Below are 19905 nucleotides of genomic sequence, written 5' to 3' on the forward strand. Positions count from 1 at the left end.
CCCGCCCACCCCACACACAGGACCAAGCCCCGCCCACCCCACCCAGGACCAAGCCCCGCCCACCACACACACACACAGGACCAAGCCCCGCCCACCCCACACACAGGACCAAGCCCCGCCCACCCCACACACAGCACCAAGCCCCGCCCACCCACACATCACCAAGCCCCGCCCACCCACACTCAGGACCAAGCCCCGCCCCCCCACACACAGGACCAAGCCCCGCCCACCCACACACAGGACCAAGCCCCGCCCACCACACACAGCACCAAGCCCCGCCCACCCCACACACAGGACCAAGCCCCGCCCACCCCACGCTCAGGACCAAGCCCCGCCCACCACACACACACACAGGACCAAGCCCCGCCCACCCCACACACACACAGGATCAAGCCCCGCCCACCCCCCACACAGCACCAAGCCCCGCCCACCACACACAGGACCAAGCCCCGCCCACCCCACACACAGCACCAAGCCCCGCCCACCGCACACACAGGACCAAGCCCCGCCGACCCCACACAGCACCAAGCCCTGCCCACCCCACACAGCACCAAGCCCCGCCCACCCCACACAGCGCCAAGCCCCGCCCACCCCACACAGCACCAAGCCCCGCCCACCCCACACAGCACCAAGCCCCGCCCACCCCACACAGCACCAAGCCCTGCCCACCCCACACAGCACCAAGCCCCGCCCACCACACACAGGATCAAGCCCCGCCCACCACACACAGGACCAAGCCCCGCCCACCCCACACAGTCAGAGCCAAACACTGGGTTCTAACTCGCTCTTACAATGTCAAGATTCATTCAGGAACCAACAGACAGTGACACTCCCTCCCTCCACCACCTGTCCTGAAGCCATTTCGCTGTATCGTGACTTTAGCAAAACTCAAATATCTCTAACCATTAGTCCGATCTGCACATCAGAAGATGAATCGTGTGTCCCAGCTTCAGGGCGTCAGTATTTGGGGGTGGGGGCTGTGGCCCTTGCCAAACATATCCAGGTAATTCTCTTTACAAATAGTGCCATGAGATGTTTAACGGGACCTTAGTTTAACATCCCATCTGAAGTACGGCACTGATGACAATATAGCATTCCCTCTGCAATGCACTGAGGAATCAGTTTGGTCTATGAGCTCAAAGTCCCAACATGGCATTTGATCCCTGAACCGTCTGATTCAGGAGATGAGAATGTTAGCAACTGAGCCAGGCTGTCACCTGGCAATTCAATCTCGGTCACAGTAAATGTTACTTTCTTCTCATAGCTTGCGTGCAGTGTGGATGGAAGCATATATACAGCACTTACCATCGGGTACTCAGTAATGTCACCAGAAGAGATCCTTGACCCTGGCTTACTCGATGCCACACTGGTTCCAGCTGAAAAAAAATTGCACTATTTATGTCAATGTTTATAATAAGAATAATCCTTGCATTGTGATATAGCGCCTTATCACGTCTTCGAGGTGTCTCAAAGCGCTTCACAGGATATACTGTAAAGTGAATTGACTGTATATTTTGCGGACAAAAAAGTTACGCCTATCAACTAAGAACCGGGTTCCTACTTACTGCTATGTAAACAGAGACGTGTGGAGTAAGGAAACTTGACCAACTTTTCACCCTGCCCGGGAATCAAATTGCGAGGTGAGTGCTTTAACCACTAAGCTACAGGACTCCATAATATTTGATGAAGTTTAACCCTAACTTTGAACCCACTTCAACAACATGCTCTTACATACACTTCATTTAACATGGGATGCATGTCCCATCCAGGGATTAGAGCTTTCAGCTAAGAACAGGACTTGAGAAATTAGGGCTTTAATCATTTTAGATGAGTAGGTTAAACGCTGGGCTGATAAGAGTTCTTGACCGACCCCAGGACATCACCTGAACAGGTAAACATTACTTAATGTCTCAACAAAGTTCGGCACTTACTACAATCCAGTACACCCCAAGCTTTGGATTGGGAAGTTAAAGTCACAACAACAAATTATACAGTGCCTTTCACATCAGGAGGACACCCCAAAGTGCTGGACAATGAGGGGTTTACACCTGAGCTACAAGTGAAGATAGAGAGGGCTGGAGGGTGGACCAAAGGCATGGTGGAACAGGAAGGATGCAAGGGAGGGGGGAGGTGAGGCAACCTTTCTGCCCCCACCCTCTGGAACGAGCGGGGGCCTCCTTCAATACCCACTCCAGAGGGTGGGGTCAGAAACACTGAAGGCTCGATCACTGATGGTGAAGCAGGCAGGGAGAGAGACATGAAGCAGGCCAGTGCCTACAGCGTTATGACTTATCTGCAGCTTGTTGAGGGACAAGTTGGGAAGTCCAGCGAACAGTGAGTTAGCGGAGTCAAACCTGGATGTCATGAAAGCGTGGATGAGGGTTTCGGCGATTTGAGGGGAGAGATAGTGGCAGAGCCAGTGGATGTTACGGAGATGGGGGAAGGCAGAACGGATCATGGCACGGATGGCGTTTAAAGGACAGCTGGGGGTTAACAAGACCCCCGAGGTTCCGTACAGGCTTAGTGAGGTGGAGAGTGCATGCATGAATACTCACAACCACCTGACTCCGAGGTGAGCGTGCTACCGACTGAGCCAGGCTGACACACACATGAGTATGAGTCGGTGTTACAAGTGAATATTGTGTCTTGTTTAGCAGTGAGGTTACCTTTATATCTAGAGGTTTTTAATCTGAAAATATGCGCAGGTATTTGAGAAAGTCAGTGTTTCCAGGATGGTTTCAAAGGAAATCGCTGGCCACTGAAACCCACCCTGATCACTCTATCCACACGGTCGCCAAATCTCTCTGTTTCTGTACACTTGTGACGATTGTACATTTCCCATTCCTTTTTCTTCCCCCACCCCCACCCACCCGCTGCACGATTACTGTAACCCGTCGTAAGAACAACAATTTACATTTGTATAGCGCCTTTCATGTTAGGAGGATGTCTCAAGATGCTGGGTACCACTCCTGCAATCACTGTACACTTCCTCTCCCTCTGTTGCTATACCCTTCACAGTCACTGTATACCCCCCACCACTCACCCCCGCCCCCCCACTTGTTACTGTATCCCCCGCATTCCCCTCACAATTGGTCACTGAACCCATGTGGCCACTCACCAGAAGGCAGAGTAATCTTTTGAATGAGTGTTTCTGGCAGCTTCCAGCAGCTGCCCTCCTCGTCCCACACACATTCCCGCTTGACTTTGTCGATGTTGCTGTAGTTGCAGTCCCGGCGGATGAGGGGCTGGATCCGGTCGAGGACCTGGTAGAGCAGGATGGCCTCCCGCTCCTGCTTGCGGATGGTGGACAGATAGTCGATCCGCTCAAATTCAAACTCGGACTGGAGGTCGCAAATCTCGATCTCTGCTACCTTCAGCTTAAGAAAAAAAGAAGAGATTTTAGCCAAACTGAATTCTAAAGTCAAAAGGCAAAATACTACAGATGCTGGAAATCTGAAATAAAAACAGAAGTGGCTGTGAACACTCAGCGGATCAGGGGCATCCAGGGGGACACAGCAACAAGTGAGGGGATGTGGGGAATACAATAACAAGTGGGGGGATGCGGGGAATACAGTATCTATGGAGAGAGGAAAGTGGGTTAACGTTTCACCCACTTTCCTCCCTATACAGAAGCTGCCTGACCTGCTGAGTATTCCTAGCGACTTCTGTTTGAATTCTAAAGTCTCCAGACACGCTAGAATTCGATACCTTACTCAATACAGTCACGATGAAGTCTACAACAAAAGTGCTCACAATTTAAACTCAAAAGGGGGAAGCTTAGATTGAACTACTTTACGTAGAGAGTGGAAATTTGCTTAGGGAGGTGGTGAGAGTGAAGACTGTGGATTGTTTCAAGAGCTGGATCTGGATAAATTGTTTTTCTAATGTCCCCTTGAATTCTTCTCCTGATTATCTACACAGTCTATTCTGTGAAGCGCTTTGAGATGTCGAGAAGACGTGAAAAGCACTATATCAAATGCAAGGATTAATATTATTATTATTGTTTCCTCTTCCTTACTGATCCGCCAACCTGTGGAAATAATCCCTATTGAAACCCTCAACAATTTAAAAAACTACTCGATCGCCCTTTAACCTTTTGGCTCTCGTGAGAAAAGCTTGAATGAGTCACGTCTATATACACAATCCAAATCCCTAGTCCCTAGTCAGTCTACACAGGAGTCCTGTAGCTCAGTAGTTGGAGCACTCGCCTCGCAAACGAGAGGGCAAAACGATGGGCAAGTTTCCTTACTCCACACGCCTGTTTACCGCGCAGTAAGTAGGAACCCGGTTGTTAGTCGATTGGCGGATTGCTTTCCGGGGGTAATAATCACTTCAAAAAGAAATAATAATTTGGTCACTCAATCCATGACTGTTTGTGGGACGATGCTGTGCACAATTGGCTGCCGTGTTTTGCTCACAAAATACAGTCAATGCACTTTACAGTGTATTCTGTGAAGCGCTTTGAGGCGTCTCAATGGCGTGATAAGGCGCAATATCAAATGCAATGATTATTAATGCTAACATCCCAGTGAACCTGCAGTGCCTTTGCTTATACATACCCAAGTAATGAGATGCTCAAAAGTGGACATACTGCTAAGGAATTACAATGAAAGTGTCCACTCTGGCTGGAGTGAATGCATCTCTCACCGTACCTTCTTCTGCAGCTCCTCGATCTGCCGGCTCTTCCCTCGCACCTCATCCTGGATGGACTCGTACACATTGTACAAGACGCTGTGGTCATCCCGGTCACTGTGCCTCAGGGCCTCCGCCAGCTGTTTTTTCCGTTCGTCTGCGTACTTCTTGCGCCGTTTCCGCTTCTCCTTCAGCTCAGCATTCTTGGCCTGTTCCCCACCCACCACTGCATTCTCCAGCATCTTCAGTCTGTGGTGAACAGAGGGGAGGGAGCCTCTCACTGAAAGGTTGTTCTCACAACAACAAATTCCGTTCACAGCGCCTTTCATGTCGGGAGGATGTCCTAAGGTGCTGGACATTCAGGGATTTAGACCCGAGCTAGGGTTTGGGATCAGGAGGTGGGAGGACAAGGAGGTTAGGGGTAGGAGAGTGACCGAAGATGCGGTCGAAGAGTAGGGTCTTGATGTGCCTTGAAGGAGGCGAGGGAGAGAGCGAGGCGAAGGGATTGTGGGATGCAATTCCAAATGGGCAGAGAGGTTGAAGGCCTGACTGCCAATGGTGGGGTGGGCCAGGCGGGGGACATGGAGCACCCTGGAGCCCGCCAAGCGGGGGGTGTAGACAGGTTGATATGGTGCTAGCAGGTCACAGAGGTAGGAAGAAGCCAATCCGTGGGTATCTTTGAAGATGAGCTCGAGGATCTTGAACTGACTGAAAGGAAGCTGATTCCTCCCCTCATAGATTGGTGGAAACCAACCTTGCATTCTCCCACCCAGAAAAGCAGTTAATCCTGTATCCATTAATTCCCCACCTCCCCCTAACCAGTGGATAACCCAGTTGGACCAAAGCAGCTTTCCCAATGGCTGGGTGGGTAAAGCATTTGGCTACACAGACCACAAGCTCACAGGATCCACTCCTCACTCTGTGCTGTTAATGATATCAGCGGAGGGAGCAGCCAGGGCTTCAGTTGAATTCCTCCTGAGGCCTAGAGAGCCAAATCAGCCACGGGTTCCTACTCCTGATCGTTCAGAGATGCCTTTGCTAAACAGGCAAGCGTGAGCAGTCATCGAACAAAGACGCAGTTGAGCTCAGCTGCAGTTTCCACCCTAGCTTATTCCTCTGACCTGCAGGAGGCAGGTAAGAGCCTGTGGAAGCTTGGAGAGGAGATCAAACAAACCAGGATTTAGTGAGGAGATAAGACAAAAGTGGGCATTATTTAAAGAACCTTAGCCCGTTCATTCTTCTGATCAAAAAAAGGGCAAAATAAATTCTGGACACAAGGAGCAGCTCTCTGCACTGATAAGTTCTGTTGTGACCTTAGAAAGAAATGTTTCCTTAATATACTGATAAATCCAAGCACATGGCTGGAACTCTCTACCAAAAGGCTGTGGATGCATAATTCATTCACATTCACAAGACTAAGGTGGATAAATATTTGTTAGGTCAGGGTATCAGGGGATATGGGGCAAAGGGTGGGTAATTGGAGTTGTGGTACAGATCAGCCACAATCTTATAGAATGGTGGAACAGGCTCGAGGGGCAGAATGGCCTTCTCCTGTTCCCGTGGAACTGGTCAGTGTTTGCAAACCTTGCAATGACCTCCTCCTGATCCAAGGCGACGGGTGACGTGGTGGCTGGTGAGTTGTTGGCTGTGACTTGTTCCCTGGGGATGGTGAGGTTTAACTGGGCATCCTCGATGGTCAAGCCTCCCTTCTCTGTGCTGCTGATGTGCTGAACTATCTGAGCCTCCAGCTCATCCAACTTGAAGAAAAATCACAAGAGAAACGAGCAATTAAAGAGACAACAACAACATTTGTTAAGCGCCTGACCTTTGGGAGGATGTCCCAAGGCAGGACCCGATCGTGGGGGGCAGGGTCGGGATGAGGGAGAGCAGAGGGGCTAGGAGGGCGGCCGAAGGCACGGTCAAAAAGGAGAGTCTTGAGTCATGCCTTGAATGAGGCAAGAGAGGGAGTAAGGCGAAGGGGATGTGGGATGGAGTTCCAGAGGGTGGGGGCAGAGAGGTGGAAAGCCCGGCTGATGGTGGGGAGGGACGGTTGGGAGACGTTGGAGCAGGGCGGAGCCTGCTGAGTTCGGGAGCGCACAGGTTGATAGGGGGTCAGCAGGTCAGAGAGGTAAGAAGGGGCAGGCTGTGGAGGGCCTTGAAAGTAAGGACCAGGATTTTGAACTCTATCCTCTGAGGGATGGGGAGCTGGGCGAGGGTGGGGGTGATGGGGTCACGGAGCCTGGTAAGGAGAGGACACGACATTCAGAGTTCTGGATGATCTGCAGCTTTTGGATGGAAGAGTTGAGGAGAACTACAAGGAGGGAGTTTCTGTATCGAGTCTTGAGGTGCCTCACTGACGGGTGGGCAGAGCGGGTCATGGCACGGATATGGGGGAGAAAGGACAGTTGAGGGTCGAACAAGATGCCCAGGTTCCTGACTGGCTTGGTGAGGTGCAGTATGCAACCCTGGATGCTAATCCTGCCAGTGCCTGAGGTGCGGAGACTCTGGTGCGAGCCAATCAGGAAAGCCTCAGTCTTGCTGACATTCAGCTGTAGAAATCTGGCTCTCATCCAGGACTTGATGTCAGACAGACGTTCTGTCAGGACATCAGCTGTCCAGGAATCGAGGGTGGAGGCAGAGAGATAGAGTTGGGTGGCATCCACGTACATGTGGAAGTTGACTCCATGTCTGTGGATGATGTCACCAAGGGGGCACCTGTACAAGTTGAATGGGAGGACTGCACTGGAGGAGAAACTGTTGGCGGAAAAAAATTGGAGACAGCGTGAGAGATAAGACCTGAACATTCAAGGACAGAACCTTGAAGTTTGAGGTGAGAAGAGAGGTGGTGGAGGAGGATGAAGTGGTCCACAGTATCAAAGGCAGCAGAGAGGACGAGGAGGACGCAGAGGCAGAGGGAGCTGTGGTCACAGATAGACAGGATGTCATTTGTCACCTCAACCAGAGCAATTTCTGTGCTGTGAGCAGCACGGAAACCTGATTTGAGGGGCTCGTGAAGGCAGTGGTAGGAGAGGAATGAGCGAAGTTGGGAAGCAACGACTCTTTCAAGGACCTTTGAAAGAAAAGGGAGATTGGAGATGGGCCGGTAGTTAGAAAGCATAGCTGGGTCCAGGTTTTTTCAGGATGAGGATGATTGCAGCTGTTTTTAGGGGGATGGGAACAGTGCCAGTTGATAGAACGAGTAGAGGGGTGAGGAGAAGGGTGGGGATGGGGTCAAGTGAGCAGGTGGTATGTTTCATGCTGGATATGGTGGTGATGAGAGAGAGATAGGGTTGAAAATGTGAAGGGAGGGATCGGTAGGGGTCGGAGTGTCAGGGGAGATGGGGAGGGAGTGGCGGCTGGGAGGACAAAGGCAGCTGAACGGATCCCCTCAATTTTGGACTCAAAGAAATCCAGCATCTTCTCACAGTCAGAGCTTGAGAGAATGGGCGAGGCATGGGAGGGTGGATGGAGGATCCAGTTGGTGGTGGAGAATAGGAGCCTGGGGTTATCCTTCACCTCCAAGATTATCTAGAAGTAGAAGGACAATTTTCCAGAGGAGAGGGCGGAGCGGTATGTTTTGATGTGGTCCAGCTAGATCTGCCGATGGACGTAAGGTCAGACGTGAGCCAGGTGTGTTCGGCGGCACACACCTGACCCTTGAGGGAGCGGAGATGGCTGGTGTACCAGGGAGAGGTTCATGAGTAGGAAGCGGTTCGGGAGGTGAGGGGGCAAGAGCATCAAGAGTGGTGGAGAGGGAGTTGTGGAGGAGGGTGCGCGAGGAGGATAAATCAGCGCGGGAGGTGGCCAGAGGGGGAGGAGTTCAGATATCTCCAGGGCAGTGGAGAGGGATTGCAGGGAGATTTTTTTCCTGGGGTGGCAGGCGATGGATGTGGGTTTGGTGGTGGGGAGAGGAATTGAGGACAGGGATTAGGAGATGCAATGGTGACTGGAGATGGCTTTATTTGTGAAAGTGAGGTCCGAGACACTGAGGTCCCAGGTAATCACCAGTCGAATGGGTGGCAGTGTGGATGTGCAGGGAAAGGTTGGGGGAGAGGAGAGAGGAGAAGTCCAAGGATATAGAGCAGGAGGGGGTGAACTGAAGGTTGTAAGACAAGTTACAACAACAAAAAAATGTTACCAGACTTCCAGGATGTAAATATGAAGAGGAAGAAAAGAATTGCATTTTTATTCTTAAAGCAATATACAGTAATTTGTGGAGTCTTGTAGCGTATTGCATAGAGCACTCGCCTCGCAAGCAAGAGTTCAATTCCCGGGCAGGGCAAAACCTTAGGCAAGTTTCCTTATTCCACACGCCTCTGTTTACATAGCAGTAAGTAGGAACCGGTTGTAAGTCGATTGGTGGATTGCTTTTCCAGGGATAATCATCCTTTCAAAATAAATAAATATTTTGTCACTCAATTCATGACTGTTTGTGGGACATGGCTTTGCTGCTGCATTTTGCCCACAAAATATACAGTCAATTCACTTTACAGTAAATTTTGTGAAGCTCTTTGAGACGTCTCAAAGTGTTGATAAGGCGCTATATCAAATACAAGGATTATTATTACTATCAAACACAGTAACTTTATTTCTATGCGAATATCACAGCCAGTTGCACACGCAAGGTCACGCAAGAGGTATCTAAGCATTGTTCACTAGGGCACAGGTAGAAACTCCTTACTTTTTATTCCCAGTTATATTGCAGGATTTTTAATGTCCACCAGACAGGAGCATGGTTCATCTGAAGAATGGTACCTCTGACAGTAGGATTCTCCCCCAGTGCTACACAGGCATGACGTCACTATGGCTTCAAACACCACCGTGAGCTTAGGTACCAGCGTGGAGCTTGAACCCACAACCTTCTGACCTAGAGCCAAAAGTGCTGCCGACTGAGGCAAGCTGAGTGACTCTATCCAAAATGCCATTTAAAACCCCAGAACAGGCCAATGTACACATGCATTACGGAGCAACACTTACCTTGGTAAGAGCGAGCTTTGGCTCCAGGTCACTGGCATCAGGTAGGGGAAGGGTATTGGGTTGCACAGTTTCCAGGACACTGGCACATTCCACAAACTCGGGTGCGTCTGCAGAGACAGAGAGAAATTACTGTTGCGTGCCGGATGCGTATTTGCACGTGCCCTGGTCCGTGTCAGTCTACACTGGAGTCCTGTAGCTCAGTGGTTAGAGCACTCACCTCGTAATCGAGAGGACCTGGGTTCGATTCCCGGCGCCTCCATACGCCTCTGTTTACCTAGCATTAATTAAGTAGGGACACGGTTGTAGTCGATCGGTGGATCATATTTCTGGGGGTAAGAATCCCTTCAAAAAAAATTGAAGCAGGAGGTTGACTCTTGGGTTGAAGCTTGATGAGTCAGCCTTATGACGAGCAGCATTTTATTAAGTGCTGAGAGAACAGAGCATTCACTATGTGAAGAATTTGTGGAACCCTTTTTTCTCTTTCGATGGATATTCAGGATTATACTGGTTGGGTGTTTTTTTTTGCTGACCATAAAGGTTGGCCCGCATCGGCCCAATACATTGCTAGGGGTGTGTGGCATTGTCGGTGGTGCCATCTTGTCTGCCTGTTCAGGTGGACCCTACCCAGAGCAAAGGGCACTATATAAATGCATGTTGCTGTTGACATCAAATATCCCATGGCACTACCTGAAAGGGAGTTTCTTCTTCTGTCCTGGCCAGCAATCCTCCAAATAAAATTGGTCATTCATTGCTGTTTGTGGAACATTGCTGCATGCAAACTGGTTGCAGTGTTTGCCTACAAGGTGCACTGTCACTGCACTTTACAGGGGGAAAAAAATCCTGTGAAGCTCTACAAGGCACACAGTCACTGCACTTTATGGGGGGAAAAAAATCCCGTGAAGCTCATTGAAATGTCCTCCCAACGTGAATAGTGCTATATCAAACTCAATTTCTTGTCACGTACCAGTGCCTTTATCGAAGGCCTCGATGTGAACCAGCTTCATCTCATACGAGCTGCGGAGTTTCTCAATGTCCTCTTGCAGCCTGGCGTTGGATTTCTGTTCCGCCTCATAATCTGCCTTCATCTTGGCTAACCTCTGCTCATACTCCTGAAGAATAGTACAAAGTGAACGGACTGTTATCAAAGGAACAAAGCAGGACCCGGAAAGATCATTAGGACCATGTGGTCAGTCCCAGAGCACGGCATTTATTTTACTCCCCTTTTATTTGTCCCTCAAAGCAGTGCTAATGTGTTCTAGAAAACTGATGCCCACAAATTTTAGCCTCAGGACCACTGTGTCCTGTAGCTCAGTGGTTAGAGCACTCGCTTTGCAAGCGAGAGACCTGAGTTCAATTCCAGGCAGAGGGCGAAACCTTGGGCAAGTTTCCTTACTCCACACACAGCCTAATAATAATCCCTCCAAAACCAAAAACAATAATAAATTGGTCATTTTCAATCTACGACTGTTTGTGGGACATTGCTGTGCGCAATTGGCTGCCGCGTTCACCCACAAATATACAGTCAATTCACTTTACAGTGTGTTCTGTGAAGCGCTTTGGGATGTCCTCCCGACGTGAAAAGCGCTATATCAAATGCAAGGATTATTATTATTATTTTTGATAATAATAATCCTTGCATTTGATACAGCGTCTCATCACGTCTTCGAAATGTCTCAAAGCGCTTCACAGAATATACTGTAAACTGTAGTGACTGTATATTTTGTGGGCAAAACGGGGCAGCCAATTGCACACAGCAGTATCCTAAAAACAAAATGTCTCCCTGATCCACGGATTCACATGTATGCTAGCTCTAACATACACAAACCTGTCTAATCTTCTCTTTCTCGACTTCTGCTTCCTCGCGAGCGCTAGAATTTTGAGAGGAGTTACTCGCCAGCCGGTTACTGCTCACTGACAACTTGTTCAGATCATCTGGAAAAGAAATGCAAAGATCATTTCATCTATTGTGACAATCTATTCCATTGTACAACAACTCGCACTTATATAGCACCCTCCACGCAGGGTAGGGTCTCAGAGCACTTAAGAATGACGGAGACTGACTCCAAGCCAAATGGAGAGGAATAATAATAATAATAATAATAATCCTTGCATTTGATATAGCGCTTTTCACGTCGGGAGGACGTCCCAAAGCGCTTCACAGAATATACTGTAAAGTGAATTGACTGTATATTTGTGGGCGAACGCGGCAGCCAATTGCGCACAGCAATGTCCCACAAACAGTCGTAGATTGAAAATGACCAATTTATTATTGTTTTGGTTTTGGAGGGATTATTATTAGGCTCTGTGTGGAGTAAGCAAACTTGCCCAAGGTTTCGCCCTCTGCCTGGAATTGAACTCAGGTCTCTCGCTTGCTAAGCGAGTGCTCTAACCACTGAGCTACAGGACTCCAAGGCGGCTGTAAGCACAGTTGAAGAGGAAGGTCTTCAGGCGGGACTTGAAAAGGGGGAGGGGGCAAGGTGGAGGGATTGAGGAACTGTTCCAGAGTTTGGGGGTGTAGTGGCTGAAAGGGCTGATCGCGAACTCCAATGGTGGAGCGGAGGGTGCGAGGGACGAGCAGGAGGTCGGTGCCAGTCGAGTGGAGGCGCCCGCTGGGGGATTGGGGAATGAGGAGGTGGGAGAGGTAGGGAGGTTGCCAGAGAGTGGAGGGATTTGAACATGAGAGTGAGGATCTTGAAGTCAATCCGCTCGGTGATAGGGAACCTGGAGCTGGAACCTGGGCCAGAACTGGTGAGATGTGGGTATGAAGTTTGGTCAGGTCAGTACACGGGTGACAGAGTTCTGAATGAGTTGAATCTTTTGAATAGTGGAGCTGGGGAGACCGTCGAGGAGTGCATTGGAGTAATCCAAGCGGGAAGTGACAAACGCACGCACAAGAGTTTCGGCTGAATTTGGGGTAAGGTACAGTCGAAGGCGGGTAATGTGGCAGAGGTGGAAGAAGGCAGTGCTGGTCAGGGATTGGATGTGGGGGAGGAATGACAACAGGGGGTCGACCGGACGCCTAGATTGCGCACTGGTTCAGTGAGCGTGAGGGAGATCGCAGGGAGGTTGAGGAGTTCAGATCCGCAGGAGTGAAGAAGTTCAAAGGCTTCTATTTTGTCCACTTTCAACTGCAGGAGGTTTACATTCATCCAGGCCCTGGCGCCTGCCAGACAAGCTGATAGAACATCCTCCTGGAGTTGATCCTGGAGGAGGCAAAGTAGATTTGTGTGTCATCTACATACATGTGGACGTTTACCCCATGACTGTGGATGACATTGCCTAGGAGGAGCATATCAATAAGGATAAGAAGAGAGCCAAGGATGGAGCCCTGGGGTACCCCGCAGGTGACTGGGTGGGGGCGGGAGGAGAAACCATTTGTCGAGATGAAATGGAAGCGGTTGGTTAAGTATCTATTGTACATATTGTAGAATGGATTACCAGTCTGCTCTATCTTCTTATCCCTCTAATTTGTGTAGTCCTGTAAGCGTAGTGGTTAGAGTACTCGTCTCGCAAGCAAGAGGACCTGGGTTTGATGGGAATCAAACCCAGGTCCTCTCGTTTGTGAGACGAGTGGGGTGAAACGTTGGACAAGTTTCCTTACTCCACACGCCTCTATTTACCTAGCAGTAAATAGGAACCCAGTTGTTATGTTTATTCGTGGGTAATAATACCTTCAAAATAAATTAAAAATAATAATTTGGTCACTCAATCCACATTTGTGGGACACTGCTGTATGCAATTGCCCGCCATGCTTTGCCCACAAAATATACAGTCGTTCACTTTACAGTATATTCTGTGAAGTGCTCTGAGACGTCTCAAAGATGTGTTAAGGCGCTATATCAAATTCAAGGATTATTATTGTTATAATTTACTGGTGTTCCAGCACATGGTTGGGTCATTCTCAGCTGCTGGAATGTAATGACCCGCAAATGGGGAGTGCTACCAACTGAGCCATGCTAACAAACGACTCTTCTAGCTCGAGGATGTTTCTCAAACGTAATAAAGAACCATAAAAATGCAAATTCTTTCTTTATTTGATTTTTTCATACACCAATGCAGAAGGACAGTGGGAAATAGGAAAGTTCACTGAGATGTAAACTGGTCAAACATTTTAGGTCAGCCAATGATTAACACTCCCCTTTGCTATACAGGATTTTGGTAGATGTTGGGAATGCTTACTAAAGAAAACATCAAAGGGATCACCCAGTCAGATGAGTAGCTGAAGACAATGGCACCAAGTTTCGGTGATGGAATGAGCTTTAACTGTCACAGAGAATACCCAAGTCTCCTGTGGACCAATCCACCAGCTTTTCCAAAGACTGCGATAAAACTCTCATGCGAAGATTAGTGGAAGGGAGGGAAGGGGAAGAAAATAAATACTTACTGGATAAAGCAGTGCTTCCGACCTGCCCAGCTAGCAGCATCTTCAGTTTTTTGATCTCCTCCTGATATTCCCGGAGTAAAGCATCCTTTGGATCTTCGTTAATCTTGGGCTTGTTCTTGATGTTCTTGGCCCTGTTAGCGTAGCGCAGAGTGCTGAGGCTTTCATCATAGTTATTGTCGGCGGGCGAGAGGCAAGCTACCATCAGAGTTTTGGTGTTGCCTCCAAGAGAATCCTGCAGCATTCGGGTCAGCTTAGAATCACGGTACGGAATGTGTTTGGACTTACCGTCCACCAAGGCGGAGATGACATTCCCCAGAGCCGAGAGCGACAGGTTGATTTTGGTAGCTTCTTTCAGACGATCGCCCGTGGCCCCAGTTTTCGCCTGTCTCTCACTACCCGCTAAATCTACAAGATTTAATTTGCCCACGCGGATGTGGTCTTTCCCTTTATCGTCTGCAAAACAAAGTTGCCAAAAAGGAAAGATGAAGCAAAACGGGAACAATTTGCCTAGAAAAACAGTCACTACACACGGCAGCAGTTACTGTGAAGCGCTTTGAGATAAGACGAGGCACAAAAAAAATGTTCTTTCTCTCGGTTTCTTTTCTCTCCGTGCTTCCACTGGAGCAGGGCAAGTGGGCACACGTTCGAAGGTGTAAAGAGCAATTTCAGGGCAGACCCATTTAAAATACTTCAGAAAGTTTTTTTTTTACACAGAGGATAATGGTAAAGGCATAGTGGTAAAGGTAATCAAGAAGGTGGTTGAGGCCATTTAACTAGACTAATTTTCAACACATACTTTATGAGTAAGAGAGAAGACGATAGGGTGGATATTCAAATGGATCAAAGAGCCTTCTTTCTATTGACAACAACAAGAAAATTTCACATCAGAAGGCTGTCCCAAGGCACGAGACAGTTAAGGGTTTTCACCTGAGCTGGGGGTTGGAATCAAGAGGGTGTAGGGTGGGGAGGAGAGGTGGGGGTTGTAGGTTGTTTCTGCAGCAAATAGGTCAGAGGAAGGTCTTGAGGCGGTCTTGAAGGAGTAAAAGGAGGGTGCGAGGTGGAGGGATTCCGGGATGGAGTTCCAGAGGATGGGGACAGAAAAGCTGAAGGTCCAACTGCCAATGGTGGAGCAAGAGGTCATGGAGCAGGCCAGTGCCGGCAGTGCGGAGAGTGTGGACAGGTTGGTACAGTGTTAATAGGTCGCAGAGTTAGGGAGGAGCAAGACCAAGGAGGGCTTTAAAAGTGAGGACGAGGATTTTAAACTCAATCCTCCAAGGATGGGGAGCCAGTGAAGCCAATTAAGATGGGGGTGATTGGTACAAGGAGCTCGGTACGGGAGAGGACACGAGCTGCAGCGTTCTGAATAATTTGCAGTTTGTGAAGGGAAGAGTTGGGAAGCTGTGATTGATACCTCAGCGTCAAGCAAAAATAATGACCATGTGTCGGATGCTATCCATGGTAGACACTCTACCATGGTAGACCAAAGTTAAAGAAAAAAAAATTGCCTTCTGGAGAGGAGGGGAGAAAATATTTGGGAACTATAAAAAATAAGCAACATGAAGAGAGAGAATAGATGATGAAAAGATACACAGAAGCTCACAGAAGACAGGAATAATCCATTGTGAACAATCATCACACACACAGGATATGTCAATGTCTAACTGACCTATTGAGCACATCTCCAGGTGAATGGTAAATATAGAATGTGATCGCGATGAGTCCTTATTCATGAGGGTGTAACCCACAGCACGGTTGCTCCAGCCTATGTTCATGATTCTCTCACACTCAGCCACACTGTGGACGGTGTGCATGGACAGGTCCTTCACATAAACTCCTCTCTCCGGGTGTTCCTTCAACTGTAAATAAGAAGCAACGTGACAAACAGGACATTAGAGATTCTAATTTGCTCTGGAGCTGAGTAGTTTACTAGTAGCTCGACTACTCCCCAACCCGTCTCCACCTGCTATCTGCCAAGCGAAGCCTCAAACTGCAATTGTCAGACATCTAATGATGAACTAATAACTATCCACAGGAGGAAGGGTGGGAGAGAGGGAGGATTGAAGAGGTAAGTGGAGTCTTTTAGGGACTGACTTGGCTCCAAGGTGACTAGTCTAGAATTAAGTTGATTCTCTGTGGCACACCTGAGCCGAGCAAGCCCCAGTACTTCAGGGTATGGAAGACCAACAACAACAACAAAATTACATGTGTAAAGCGCCTTTCACGTCAGGAGGACATCCCAAGGTGCTGGACAATCAGTGTTTCAGACCCGAGCTGGGGTTCGGGATTGGGGCGAGGACGGCAGGGGGGAGGAGGAGGGTGATCAAAGACACAGTCAAAGAGGAGGGTCTTGAGATGGGTCTTGAAGGAGTCAAGGGAGGGGATGAGGCGGAGGGTCTGCAGGATGGAGTTTCAGAGGGTGTCGGCAGAGAGGCTGAAGGAGGAGGGAGGAGTTGGGAAGGTCGACAAGCAGGGAGTTTACATAGTCAAGTCTGGATGTTATAAATGCGTGTTTGAGGGTTTTGGCCGCCTGCGGTGTGAGACTGTGGCGGAGCCCAGCAATGTTGCGAAGGTGGGGAAGGCAGAGCGGATCATGACACGGATATGGGGTAGAAAGGATAACTGAGGGTCAAACAAGATGCCAAGGATCTGGACTGGCTTAGTAAGGTAGGAATGTGCAAGCGTGGCTGGAGATGCTGTCAGCGCTTGAGGTGTGGAGGCCCTGACAGGAGCCAATCAGGAGAGCCTTGGGCATGTTGAGGAGCCTGGTTCATTGGCAAGGCTTGGGAGGAGTAGACCAGACGCTGGGTCCTAGGATTTTTCCCATTCGACTCCTGATAACTCTGAAAACTAAGTGCATACTAAGTGCGTAGCTCAGAGCTGCCCAAGTTGCCTAAGTGGACAAAAATAGGGAAGCTCATCTGGGCTTCGGAAAGCTGTGCGGTTATAACTGGTTAACCTCTAGAACTACCCTTTGCACAATCTAGGATCCCAAAATCTTTGCTCTTGCTAGTTTGCATCTAAATTTTCCAGGAAGAAGTAAAAGCACTCTTCACATACACACACACACACACAGATAGAAAACCAGTTATATACCGAACTCTCAATCCATGGCCAAATAATCTGCCAACAGCCATCGTCAAGGAATCATTCACGAATAAGCTACAGGAGAGTGACTGACACCTACGGTCCTGGATTCATATTAAACAGAGACATATGCTGAGACAAATGCCATTAGCAGAGAGGGAGGAAGAGGATAAGATCAACAAGAATATATTTCCCTAATAACAAGAGCAGCTTTGGGTGACCCGGCAACTTGGGCAGCTCTGAGCTACGCACTTACTGCAAGTTGCACAGAGTTTATTAGGATCATTATGGCGCAGTATCACAGCAACACTTCTCAGGCTCCACTTGTGTTCTTCCAACACTTTCTCTGGTTTCTATAGAAACCAATAATGCTCAGCTGCTGAAATGACAAGTGCTGATCCCAATTAACTTGGAAAGCTGACTCCAATCACACTGGGCACAGTACTCCTCAACTCCCTTCTGTGGACAGAATGCAAGTTGAACTCCAACACCAACATGAATAAAATAATAAGAAAGCAGTTGAATTCACATTGCTGCTTTGTATGGTGGTACATAGTCTTCTCTTTGTAGGGCAGGGAGTTTTTTTCCTGGCATCGTGGCTAATACTCTTCCAGAGGACACGGCCTGCGATTGAAGAGCAGTAAATTCAGAACTAACCTATGCAAACACAATTTTAGTGAGCGAATAGTGAATGTGTAGAACAGGCTCCCTAGAGAGACGGTTGAAGCAGGAAATGTTGATTCTTTCAAACACAGATTAGATTTCTTTTAGGAAATCACATTGTAGTATTGTACATAAGGAGTTTGGGACACATGTGTATGTGATCACCAGGAAGGTGGAAGGCGAACTGGATGGATCTTGGTCTTTGTTCGTCTAGCATTTCTTATGTTCTTATGCATGTATCTATCTCCCTAATTGTAGCTTCAAGACTAACTAGCCCCTGGGCCAGAATATTGTGGATTCAAACCCCTTTATGTCACAACCGAGTATCACATTTTCAGATAAGATGTTAAAAGGAGGTCCCACCTGCCCATTTCAAAGGGATGTTAAAGCTCCCACGACAATACTGGAAAAGGCCAGGGAGTTTATCTGCTGGCGTCGTGGACAATACCTCACCAGATTAACCGCTTGTTTACTTTAAGGCTATTTGTAAGAATGTAAGAATAGCCTGGCACACAGGTCTGCCATGTTTGCCTATAATAATGGTCACTACACATAACGATAATAAATGCATAGCACATGTCTTAACATGTGGGACACTGCTGTGCTCCATTGGCTGCCGCGTGTCACCCATAAAACAGTCACTACACTTTACAGTATATTCTACAAAATGCTAATTCTCTCTTCCTGGTTCATGCGATAAAACTGCAGCCATAATAATAAGAAGAATCTTTGCATAATCCACATTGAAGCCACATCTGAATCTCATACATGCTGGTTATGTCATTCTCTGGCTTGGAACCAAGTATCACTTCATAAAGCTGCAGCTATGAGATCATACTGGATCATTCAGTGGGTACTTTGGCACCAGTCAAGTGCAGTCAGCAGCCTACCCACTGATGCCCAAACAACAAATTACATTTGTATAGCTCCTTTCACATCGGGAGGACATCCCAACAGAACAAACACAAGCTGGAGCAGCAAAATACCCAAACAAATGCCGCTCCCTGTTTTCATCAATCCCCAAAGTGCAACAATAAATATCCGTGCCCGTTTGTCTGACTATTCCTTATGTACAAGATGGTGACCTCAGAATCCCGCTATGCTGTAACCTCTGGAGCCTGACTGGCTTCACACTGGTTGCAGAGTGGAGGTTTGTTCTCATTCGCAGGGCTGGAAATGTCCATTCAGCCCATCACGCCTTCGATCTATAGAATAAATACACTATTATGGGCATCACACACCCATTTAATCAACTGGAGAAAGTTCTTCACAGACTTTTCCTGATCCCAAACCCCAACACCAGAATAATCTGCCACCTGGACTTTTTAACGAGTAAACCCTGCTCCGTCTCCTGGAGACTCAAGGGCTGCGAGAGTCTTGTGGATGAAAATGGTAACGTTATAGGCACCTCACTGCTGGAAACAGCATTTTGTGACCTAAAATATGTGTTCACCAGGTAGTCCCTGTATGTCCCCCTGAATTCTGCCCAGCCAACTCAGTGCTCAAAAAATAGTTCATTTCGTGAGGCATGGAGAGAATTAATTATAAGTGTCCTTGATTATTTTATTGGCTTTTCCTGGTGGCCAGAAGCCAGTAACAGTACCACGTCCTCAACCCCAATATCACTCGCCCAGTCCCAGCAGCATAGATGTGTTTGTTCATCTCAGTCTCCCACCAGCCCTAATTCACCAATATTGTTCGCCAAGCAGCAACAAAAGCAATTTTTTTTAATGAAAGGCTCAATTAACTCAGAATCAACTGTGTTTATTGGAAGCCTGGTCCATGTGACCACTAACTACTCTGTGAGGGTAGAATATCTTCCAATTTTTCACGCTGGCTTGTTCATTATAAATCCATATCCTGCTTGGCTTTCGTAGTTACAGAGCTTTTTTTTGATGTTCATGTCATCCGAGCTACTCAGATTTTATGCAACTTAACTGCCATTAAATAGTCTCTTATGAAGAAAATGTAAGTCTCACTGCACAGATCTGGAGGCCATAAAGCCATAGGGAACCTCAAATAAACCACATAGGAGTCTATTATGCACCATGTGCCAACCATGTGTACAGAGAGAATAACAGATGATCTTAATTAGTTTAACAATTAATGAAAATAATTTATAAATCAAGTAATTTACGAATCCCGTTCATTGGTAAATTAAATAA

At 48.1% G+C, this 19905-nt stretch overlaps 1 protein-coding gene across 2 annotated transcripts in view; it reads right to left on the reverse strand.

Moving 5' to 3' along the window:
• The window catches only part of kif17 (kinesin family member 17), a 29935-nt gene that overhangs the window by 4478 nt on the left and 5552 nt on the right, over window positions 1-19905 (reverse strand). For both annotated transcript variants that reach the window (XM_042343738.1, XM_042343739.1), the window contains exons 4-12: window positions 15660-15849; window positions 13994-14446; window positions 11435-11541; window positions 10574-10718; window positions 9610-9716; window positions 6217-6389; window positions 4653-4881; window positions 3119-3377; window positions 1306-1376 (exon numbers count right to left, since the gene is read on the reverse strand). In XM_042343738.1, coding sequence (XP_042199672.1) covers window positions 1306-1376; window positions 3119-3377; window positions 4653-4881; window positions 6217-6389; window positions 9610-9716; window positions 10574-10718; window positions 11435-11541; window positions 13994-14446; window positions 15660-15849 — 1734 coding nt within the window. The remainder of the gene's footprint in view (window positions 1-1305; window positions 1377-3118; window positions 3378-4652; window positions 4882-6216; window positions 6390-9609; window positions 9717-10573; window positions 10719-11434; window positions 11542-13993; window positions 14447-15659; window positions 15850-19905) is intronic.

Source organism: Callorhinchus milii, unplaced genomic scaffold (assembly GCF_018977255.1).
Source record: "Callorhinchus milii isolate IMCB2004 unplaced genomic scaffold, IMCB_Cmil_1.0 Scaffold24, whole genome shotgun sequence".
NCBI lineage: Eukaryota > Metazoa > Chordata > Chondrichthyes > Chimaeriformes > Callorhinchidae > Callorhinchus > Callorhinchus milii.